This window comes from Colobus angolensis, unplaced genomic scaffold (assembly GCF_000951035.1).
Source record: "Colobus angolensis palliatus isolate OR3802 unplaced genomic scaffold, Cang.pa_1.0 Scaffold265, whole genome shotgun sequence".
NCBI classification, from domain to species: Eukaryota; Metazoa; Chordata; class Mammalia; order Primates; family Cercopithecidae; genus Colobus; species Colobus angolensis.
This window is the reverse complement of record NW_012115877.1, coordinates 1,499,064-1,509,747: the sequence shown is the minus strand read 5'-3', so window position 1 is coordinate 1,509,747 and position 10,684 is coordinate 1,499,064. Positions and strand designations below refer to the sequence as shown.

The 10,684-nt window shown below is 37.8% G+C and overlaps 1 protein-coding gene across 1 annotated transcript in view; it reads left to right on the top strand.

The window, feature by feature from the left end:
* The window catches only part of ATP7A (ATPase, Cu++ transporting, alpha polypeptide), a 166,091-nt gene that overhangs the window by 87,324 nt on the left and 68,083 nt on the right, over positions 1-10,684 (top strand). Inside the window, exons 4-5 of the mRNA XM_011947435.1 lie at positions 3,112-3,601; positions 4,111-4,836. Of these exons, the coding sequence (XP_011802825.1) occupies positions 3,112-3,601; positions 4,111-4,836 (1,216 nt within the window). The remainder of the gene's footprint in view (positions 1-3,111; positions 3,602-4,110; positions 4,837-10,684) is intronic.

The following is a 10,684-nucleotide window of genomic DNA, read 5'->3' as shown; positions in this document are numbered from 1 at the left end:
TCCTCCCACCTCAGCCCCTTGAGTAGCTAGGACTACAGGAGTGTGCCACCATGCCTGGGTAATTTTTGTACTTTTTGTAGAGACAGGGTTCCACCATGTTGCCCAGACTGGTCTGGAATTCCTGAGCTCAAGCTATCTGCCCAACTACCTTGGCATCCCAAAGTGCTAGGATTATAGGCGTGTGCCACGCGGCCTGACGAAGTGATTTTTGCTTTTAAAATGAGAACAACTTCTGACTGGCTATGTTGGTAAATTGATATTTTTGGGGGGCGGGTGGGTACAGGGGAACCAGGTCTTGTTTAAGATGTACCAGATACAATGTATTTGAAGGGCAAGAATCCTTTACCTTGGTACTTTATCAGAAAAAGTACAGTAGTACCTAGAGCAATACCACCCAAGAATGGTCTGTGATGATGGAAATACTGTGTATCCGCCCTGTCTGGTAGGGCTAACCACATTGGCCAATGAGCACTTGAAATTTGGCTAGTACAACTGAAGAACTGAATTTTTAATCTTATTTAATAATTTTTTTTGTTTAAAAAATAATCATCTAGTAAGATAGACATTTTTGGGTATATAGTTCTATGAAATTTTTTTTTTTTAGTTTTGTGAATGTTAACACATGTATAGATTTGTTTAACACCAACACAATCAGGACATAGTGCAGCCCTGTTACCCCTAAAAAACTCCCTCTTGCTACCATTTTCCCTACCTCTAACCCCTGGAAACCACTGTTCTGTTCTCCATCTTCCCCTTTAGTCGGAAAGTTTAAATTATTTACAGTCATTTTCTTAATTCTAAAATCACCTCAGGGGAGTGAAATTAAAGTTTAAAAGAGGCCCTCTAAAAACACAAGGACACAAAAGCCTTCATTTGATGGTGGCTACTGTTAGATTGCATTTCTTTCAGTAGTATATGTCTCAACTATACATGGTTTGACTGTTCTGCGTTTTTTTTCATGGAAAATGTTATATAATATAATCCAAAACCAAATATAAATTATTTCTCCACTTCTGTTTTGAATCATTTATGCTAGTGATTTCCTCCATCCCTAAGAACCAACTAGCCAAGTAGAATTATCAGAGTCTTAGAAACTTTCCATGCCATGGGTACATTTCACATTTTCACCCAAATACACAGTCATCAATTATCAAGCTAAAGGAAGAAATAAAAATATGTTCATTAAAATAAGTGAAAGATTTAACTAACTATTGTAGACAATTTTAAGAGAGATTTTCTATGCTGAATTACTTATATCTTTGAGTTTTTATTTTATAGAGCAAAGCTTTTCACTAGAAATTAATAACACCCATATTTAACTGCTTTTTGAATATTAATATCTTACTGCCATCTCGAAAATCAATAAGTCCAGCACTGAATTTATCATTTCTCCTTTCCCTCCACTTTAACTTCTTAATTTCTTCCTGATTTCCTCCTCTGTTTCTGATATCAGTTAATGGCACCACCATCTACCTATCCACTGGCCCAAGCCAGATACCTTTAAGTCATTCAAGTCACCTCCTTTACCCTATACATCTTGTTAGGAGGCCCTACCCTCCTAAATGTATCTTGGAGCTACCTCTTTTCTCTTTGTCCCCAATATTCATGTCTTAATTCAGACCCTCTATTGCACTACTGTTGCAGTAGCCTTCTAGCTGATAGTCCTCCCTCCTGTATCACTCCACCCTACTCCACTATCATCTTCCACACTGCCTCCAGAATGATCGTTCTCTAAAATGAAAATCTAATCACATAATTCTCTGCTTAACTTTTCCATGGCTTTCTATTACCTATAGGATAAACCACAACCATAATTGGCATATAGAACCCCATAATAGAGCAGTTACTGAATTCTCAAGCCTCTTATCTTTCTCTACTTTTTTGTTTCCATTCGTCTGAAATTCCCTGCCTCATATATCCTTGCTGATTCCTGTTTGTCCTTTAACACTCAGGTATTATCTCTCCTAAGAAGACTTTTCTGATCCCTATTCCCAGGGATGAATGGGTATCCCTTTTCTGTATTCTCTGTCCTATTGTTCCTGTGACATGTTCAGCTTTGTATCCTGAGAATCCCAGTTCCTGACACACATAATAAGTGCTCAATAAATAGTAGTTGCTCAGTGTTTAATTTTATAAATTCACTGCTGTTACAAAGAACTTTCCTGTCTATTTACTCATATGATCCTTATAATAGCCCTGGAAGATAATAGGGCATATTTTCTCATTTTTCAGATGGTAGAACTAATAAGTGTGGTTAGCTAATAAGTGGAGAATTGATGCTGGAATTTAAATGTTTTGACTCCCAACCCGGTATTTGTGTGTGTGTCTGTCTGTCTGTGTGTGTGTGTGTGTGTATATGTATCTTCATCATGAATCTTTGTAAGATGTCAGCCAAAGAGATGCAATCATGACAGTAGTTAAATTATATGCAGGCTTTAAGAATATAATCATTGTTTTATCATCTAATTGGGCAAAACAATAAAGGTGTTCTTATTTTGAACAAAATTAATAGTATGCTTTAGTGACTTAGGGGGATATAGGAGTATATGCTATAAAATCCTATGAATACTCCCTTCACTCATAAACTGGCATGTTTATACTTTTTCTTGCCAACAAAGTTATCCTAATTGAACATTATTTTTATTTTTTTAAATTGATATATAATAGTTATACATATTTTTAGGAAATTGAACATTTTAAAAGATTAAACTTCATATTACCTTTTGTTTTTCTGTAGCTGATCCTATTTCATGTATAACCTTTTCAGTTGGTAGAGTGTGAAGTGTTGGAGTAACTTATGAAAGGAGGTGGAAGGCAAGAGTAGTTTGTACTCTGTTGTGAAATTCTAGGGTGTGTTTGTCAATATACATCTTTCAAATGCCTGATAGGTACCATAGTCACATATGTCTGCATATATAACTTTACCATTCTTGTAGGTACACAAGACATTTTATGTTTCTTTCTAACAAGAAGAGTAAAAATGAAAACTAATAGGGAAACTCCATTAGATTGAGTTGTCTCACTCTTCTTGAATGTGGTGTGATGATTGATATTTTAAATCCTATGTGGTAGAATTTAATTAAACTAACTTTTGGAATTTCCTTCCAAAAGGTATCACTGGAAGAAAAAAATGCAACTATTATTTATGACCCTAAACTACAGACTCCAAAGACCCTACAGGAAGCTATTGATGACATGGGCTTTGATGCTGTTCTCCATAATCCTGACCCTCTCCCTGTTTTAACTGACACCTTGTTTCTGACTGTTACGGCTTCACTGGCTTTGCCATGGGACCATATCCAAAGCACATTGCTCAAGACCAAGGGTGTGACACACATTAAAATTTACCCTCAGCAAAGAGCTGTAGCAGTGACAATAATCCCTTCTATAGTGAGTGCCAATCAGATAAAAGAGCTAGTTCCAGATCTCAGTTTAGATACTGGAACACTAGAGAAAAAGTCAGGAGCTTGTGAAGATCATAGTATGGCTCAAGCTGGTGAAGTCATGCTGAAGATGAAAGTGGAAGGGATGACCTGCCATTCATGTACTAGCACCATTGAAGGAAAAATTGGGAAACTGCAAGGTGTTCAGCGAATTAAAGGTAATGTGTCTGGTGTTGTTTGATTGTTTTGTAAGGCTTAGGTGTCTGTTTTGATCTTTTAACTTTTTCCTTTCTTCTTAAGCATGAGTTTTGAATCCATGGGAGTAGAGTGCTTGCTGTATCATTGAGGTACAGCATATTCCCAGGATTAATGTCAGGAAAGTAATGATTATAATTAAAGATTACGTAAACCTTGAACTGAAGAAAAGGCAGCTGGGTTGGCAATTCATGGAATTCAGGGTTCTTAACACAACATGACTAGCATACTCTTTACCTCTAATATATTTTACCCAGGCATGGAGAAACTTGGAGACCATAGCTACAGTGGTCCTATCTCTTACTTGTTTCTAGTCTATGCCAATAACATTTTCTGAAAAGAAAAAAAAATTAAGAAAAGATGATGACAAGAATGAGAAAGAAACAATTATTTGTGGTTATTTAGAAAACAGGATGTTTTCTGAAGTAGCCCAGGAATAACTAAATTAATTATGTTTCTTTTTATTAACTAGTCTCCCTGGACAATCAAGAAGCTACCATTGTTTATCAACCTCATCTTATCTCAGTAGAGGAAATGAAAAAGCAGATTGAAGCTATGGGCTTTCCAGCATTTGTCAAAAAGCAGCCCAAGTACCTCAAATTGGGAGCTATTGATGTAGAACGTCTAAAGAACACACCAGTTAAATCCTCAGAAGGTTCACAGCAAAGGAGCCCATCATATACCAATAATTCAACAGCCACTTTCATCATTGATGGCATGCATTGTAAATCATGTGTGTCAAATATTGAAAGTACTTTATCTGCACTCCAATATGTAAGCAGCATAGTAGTTTCTTTAGAGAATAGGTCTGCCATTGTGAAGTATAATGCAAGCTCAGTCACTCCAGAATCCCTGAGAAAAGCAATAGAGGCTGTATCACCGGGGCAATATAGAGTTAGTATCGCAAGTGAAGTTGAGAGTACCTCAAACTCTCCCTCCAGCTCATCTCTTCAGAAGATTCATTTGAATGTAGTTAGCCAGCCTCTGACACAAGAAACTGTGATAAACATTGATGGCATGACTTGTAATTCCTGTGTGCAGTCTATTGAGGGTGTCATATCAAAAAAGCCAGGTGTAAAATCCATACGAGTCTCCCTTGCAAATAGCAATGGGACTGTTGAGTATGATCCTTTACTAACCTCTCCAGAAACCTTGAGAGGAGCAATAGAAGACATGGGATTTGATGCTACCTTGTCAGGTAATTATCATTTTTTCTTTGATTACCCTAATGTTCTTTTACTTCCATTTTGCTGCTGCTTTAGGCATTTATCAATGAGAAATGATTCTTAGGTACTGTAATTCCACTTTTGCAAATAAGTCCTATGGAGGTAGCCAACAGTGTATACAAAGATGCATAAGGATGTTTGTATAATTGCTTATGATATTTCAAAACTGGAAACAATAAATAACTCATGGTACAACTATAACTCATGATGACATGCTATGAAGTCATAAAACATTATGGCATTAAAGATAATTAATGCCACAGGAAGCTGTCTGAGATATTTTGTCAAATGAAAAAAAAAAGCTGAAAAGCTATATATACACTGTGATCAACATTTTATAAAGAAATGTATCTGAATTTATACCGTGTATATATTGTTTGTGTATATGAATAAGATTCCTGGTAGGACATGAACCAAAATTTTAACAGTGATTATCTTTGGGTGGTAGGATAAATGTGATTTTTGTTTCCATTGTGCTTTCCTGGGTTTATAAATTGTTTTTACAATAAGAATGTATGTATGTAGCTATGTATTTATATAATGGGGGAAACCAGTGCTCTTTTAAAAACAAAAGTAATTGAAATAAGTAATAGGATTTTAACTATAATTTTATATTTAGGCATTCAAATTAAACCGACTCCAGAGCTGTCACAAAGTTTTCGTATTTCCTGACAGCTCTTACCTTTGAATTGAAACAAAAGCTGTGTATTCAATGGAATTTAATTATGTGAAATTGTTCTTTTGAACCAGAATTGAACCTGGCCTTGAATTAAACTGGAAAATGCCCAAATGAAAATTTTTGCTTGAAATAACAATTGAAAAGTTTTACAACCAATTTCTAGACAATATAATTAATCTTTGCTATCCTGATTAGAATGAAAGATATCAAATAGTAATATTCCCTTTTTAGACTCACTGAAGCTGAGTAAAAAATTTTACTAAACACATGTCTAAATTGTTATGGTAGATTAATGTCAGTGCGAGAGGACTCAGAGATATACCATTATTAATTTTTAGTTCTTAACTTTTGTATTGATGACAAATGGTAGAAATTATAGCATTCTCACTTTTTAAATTATATTTTAAGTTCTAGGGTACATGTGCACGGTGTGCAGGTTTGTTACATATGTATACATGTGCCATGTTGGTGTGCTGCACCCATTAACTCATCATTTACATTAGGTATATCTCCTAATGCTATCCCTCCCCCCTCCCCGCACCCCACGACAGGCCCCAGTGTGTGATGTTCCCCTTCCTGTGTCCAAGTGTTCTCATTGTGCAATTCCCACCTATGAGTGAAAATTCTCACTTTTAAAAATTGACACATAGTTCACGTACCATAAAATTTGCCCATTTAAGGTACACAACCCAGTGGTTGTTAGTATACTTACAGAGTTTTCCAGCCATCATCACTATATAATTTTAGAACTTTTTTATCACTCCCAAAAGAAATTACATGCCCATTAGCAGTCATTGCCCATTTCTTCTTCCCCTCCCCAAGCTCCTGATAACAACTGTTCTACTTTCTGTCTCTGAATTTGACTATTCTAGGTACCTCATTTAAGTGGAATCATACAACATTTGTCCCTTTTTGCCTGGATTCTTTTATTCAGCATAATGTTTTCAAGGTCCATCCATGTTGTAGTATGTATTAGAACATCACTCATTTTTATTGCTGAATATTATTCCGTTGTATGGATATATCACATTTTTGTTTCTTCATTCACCAGTTGATGGGAATTTGGATTGTCTCCACTCTCTTGCCTATTATGTATAATACTGCTATGAACAATTTGAGTTCAAATTTTTGTATGAACATATGTTTTTATTTCTCCTGGGTATATACCTAGGAGTGGAATTGCTGGGTCATATGGCAACTAAACTTTTTGAGGGACTGCCAGACTGTTTTTCAAAGTAGCTGTGCCATTTTACATTATCATCTGAAATTCTCAGAATCTGGCCAGGTACGGTGGCTCACACCTGTAATCCTAGCACTTTTGGAGGCTGAGGCAGGCAGACCACTTGAGCGCAGAAGTTTGAGACCAGCTTGCGTAACATGATGAAACCCCGTCCCTACAAAAAATACAAAAATCAGCTGGGCATGGTGACACACACCTATAGTACCAGCTACTAAGGAGGCTAAGGTGGGAGGATCGCTTAAGCCTGGAAGTCAAGGCTGCAGTGAGCCTTGATCATGTCACTGTACTCTAGCCTGGGTGACAGAACAAGACCCTGTCTTTAAAAAAGAAATAGATTTTAGATTAGAATCTAATCTAAAAAAATAGATTCTTTTTTTGTTTTTTGTTTTGTTTTGTTTTGTTTTTGAGACAGAATCTTGTTCTGTCGCCCAGGCTAGAGTGCAGTGGCATGATCTCGGCTCACTGCAACCTCCGCCTCCCAGGTTCAAACAATTCTCCTGCCTCAGCTTCCTGAGTAGCTGGGATTACAGGTGCCTGACACCACGCCTGGCTAATTTTTGTATTTTTAGTGGAGATGAGGTGTCGCCATCTTAGTCAGGCTGGTCTCGAACTCCTGACCTCGTGATCCACCGGCCTTTGCCTCCCAAAGTGTTGGGATTACAGGCATGAGCCACCATGCCTGACCTTTAGATTCTTTTGCTCTAAAAATGAGATACATAGTTCTCTATTAGAAAATTCATACAGAACACTAAAATGTTAAAGAGACTCTAGTACCAAAAGCCTGAACAAAGTATGGGAAATCCATAATTGCGAAAGGAAATAATTATGAAACCAGAAGAAAAATTCAAGTTGGAAATAAGTGCAGTTATATCAGGGAGCCATAAAAATAACTAAAATTAGCTTCAGCAAATTTTCGTTTTACCTATCACCACTTAATTTTTTTTTTCTTCTTTTTGAGACAGAGTCTTGCTCTGTCACCCAGGCTGAAGTGCAATGGCGCGATCTTGGCTCACTACAACCTCTGCACCCCGAATTCAAGCGATTCTCCTGCCTCAGTCTCCCAAGTAGCTGGGGTTACAGGTGCGCGCCACCATGCCCAGCTGATTTTTTTGTATTTTTAGTAGAGACAGGGTTTCACCGTGTTGGTAAGGCTAGTCTCAAACTCCTGACCTCTGGTGATCTGCCTGCCTTGGCCTCCCAGAGTGCTGGGATTACAGGCGTGAGCCACCATGTCCGGCCCACTTACATTTTTTAAAATTTTTGAAAATGACAGTGTTTGAAATTATATTGATTCACATTTCACTACTTCATAATGTTGGATTATTTCTCAGAGCTTCTATTAAATTAAAATACTTTGATATGCATAAGGGATTATGTTGTCATTAATGAACACCACATAAATTAGTTTATATCAGTATCACCAAAACAAGTTACTTACGTTGTAATATTCCTATGCCTCTGACATATAGGAACCCAAATATAATCATCTTATATCACATGGTATAAAACCAAAATATTTTTCATGTTCACATATGGTATCTGTCATTACAGTAAGCAAGGGCATCATAAACTTTCAGATGGGACTCAAAAACAGAATTTTTTCTATTCAGTTGGGTTTATATTTTTGCAGCTTACATTTTTACAAGTGTGGTTCACAGGCCAGCAGCACCTGGGACCTTGTTAGAAATCAGACTCTGGCCCACTGCAGACCCAGTAAATCAAATTCTACCTTTTAATTTTAATGAGCTCTCCAGGTAATCCATTTGCACATTAAAATTTGAGAACACTGATCCATATAATGTGATGCATTGACCTTTAAATCTCTAAGTTAAATCTATATTAACTTTGTTTACATAAACAAGTCCAGAAATTTGACTGAAGGCAATAATAATATCAGTCATAACAACATTTCAATCAACAATGGACCACATAGACTATGGTGGTCCCATAAGATTATAATGGAGCATATATAGAAACCTCATATAAGGCATTTGATATTGGCATAGCAGATCAAGCAGGAGAAATGATATTCATTAATGGTGCTGGGACATTTGGTGTTCCATCTGAAAAAAAATATATAAATACAAAGAGCATCTAGCTTTGTGTAAGTACACTCTGTGATGTTCACACAATGATGAAATTGCCTAAAGCATTTTTCAGAACATATTCCCATCATTTAAGTGACTCATGACTGTATAATATTAAATATTATAATTTAAAATAGCTTTTTTTTTTGGTAGGAGAAAAGGCATATAAATTTGTTTGATCATAGTTTTATATGACATGGGAGTCTTCAGAATGAAGACCCAAAGATACAGGAGAAAATGCCCATTTCTGTGCTTAGATTTAACACAATATGGATAGCTAAAATAGCTAGCATTTTATTATTATTATTATTACTATTAGAGACAGAGTTGACACTCTGTCGCCCAGGCTGGAGTGCAATGGCGCGATCTCGGCTCACTGCAACCTCTGCCTCCCAAGTTCAAGCAGTTCTCCTGCATCAGCCTCCCAAGTTGCTGGGATTACAGGTGCATGCCACCATGCCCTATTTTTGTATTTTTAGTAGAGACGGGGTTTCGCCATGTTGGCCAGGCTGGTCTTGAACTCCTGACCTCAGGTGACCCACCTGCCTTGGCCTTCCAAAATGCTGGGATTACAGGTGTGAGCCACCACGCCCAGCCAAAATAGCTAGCATTTTATGAGGGTTTATATAACAGATGTGAGCAGAGTAAAAGCAACTTTTTAATTACCTTAGGTGATCAAACTAGTAAATGGAATTCAGGAGTATTTGATCATTCTCTGGCACCATGTATAGCATCTACCTACTCCTTAGGAACTATGACTGCAGCATGTTCACTAACTTTTTTTTTTTTTGAGACATAATCTCGCTCTGTTGTCCAGGCTGGAGTGCAGTGGCACGATCACGGCTCACTGCAGCCTTGACTTTGGGACTTAAGCTATCTTCCCACCTAAGCCTCTTGAGTAGCTGGGACTATAGGCATGTACCACCACACCCGGCTAACTTTTTTGTATTTTTTGTAGAGATGGAGTCTCACTTTGTTGCCTAGGCTGTTCTCAAACTCCTGGGCTCAAGCAGTCCACCCACCTTGGCCTCCCAAAGTGCTGGGATTACAGGTTTGAGCCACCATGCCTGGCCTCAGTAACTTTTAGCAATGTCTTTTACCTCAACCTACCATTGTTAAGGGCCCCGGGAATCAATTATTCAACAAATGATTACCAGGAGCCAGTTATATGCCCTGCATCTGTTAGGGCTTATAACATACATACTAATGGCCATGATGGGTAGGTAAAAAACCTTGGCATAGTGAATGTCATCATAAAATAATTGATAGAGCTTAGCTACAGTGACCCATATTTTCGGGACACAAGGTTGATATGAAATGATTGCATTCTGTGATTCTGCTAGAGATTAGAGTTTAAGATTTCACCAGAATTGTAACTACCCATTTTTTAACTGTGTCAGTGCTGATCCAGGTCTCACAGTCTACCTCTGCAACCCATTCTCAGACAGAAGGATTGACACATTTTGCCTTTGTATCATACTAGTCCTAGGTGAGCTATAAATCTTAAAAGAGGTACTGAGAGGCCAGACGCAGTGGCTCACACCTGTAATCCCACAACTTTGGGAGGCCGAGGCAAGTGGATCACCTGAGGTCAGGAGTTCAAGACCAGCCTGGCCAACATGGTGAAACCCCGTCTCTACTACAAATGCGAAAATTAGCTGGGCATGGTGGTGGGCGCCTGTAATCCCAGCTACTTGGAAGGGAGGCTGAGGCAGGAGAAACACTTGAACCTGGGAGGCGGAGGTTGCAGTGAGCCGAGATTGCGCCACTGCACTGCAGCTGGGTGACAAGAGCAAGATTCCATCTCAAAAAAA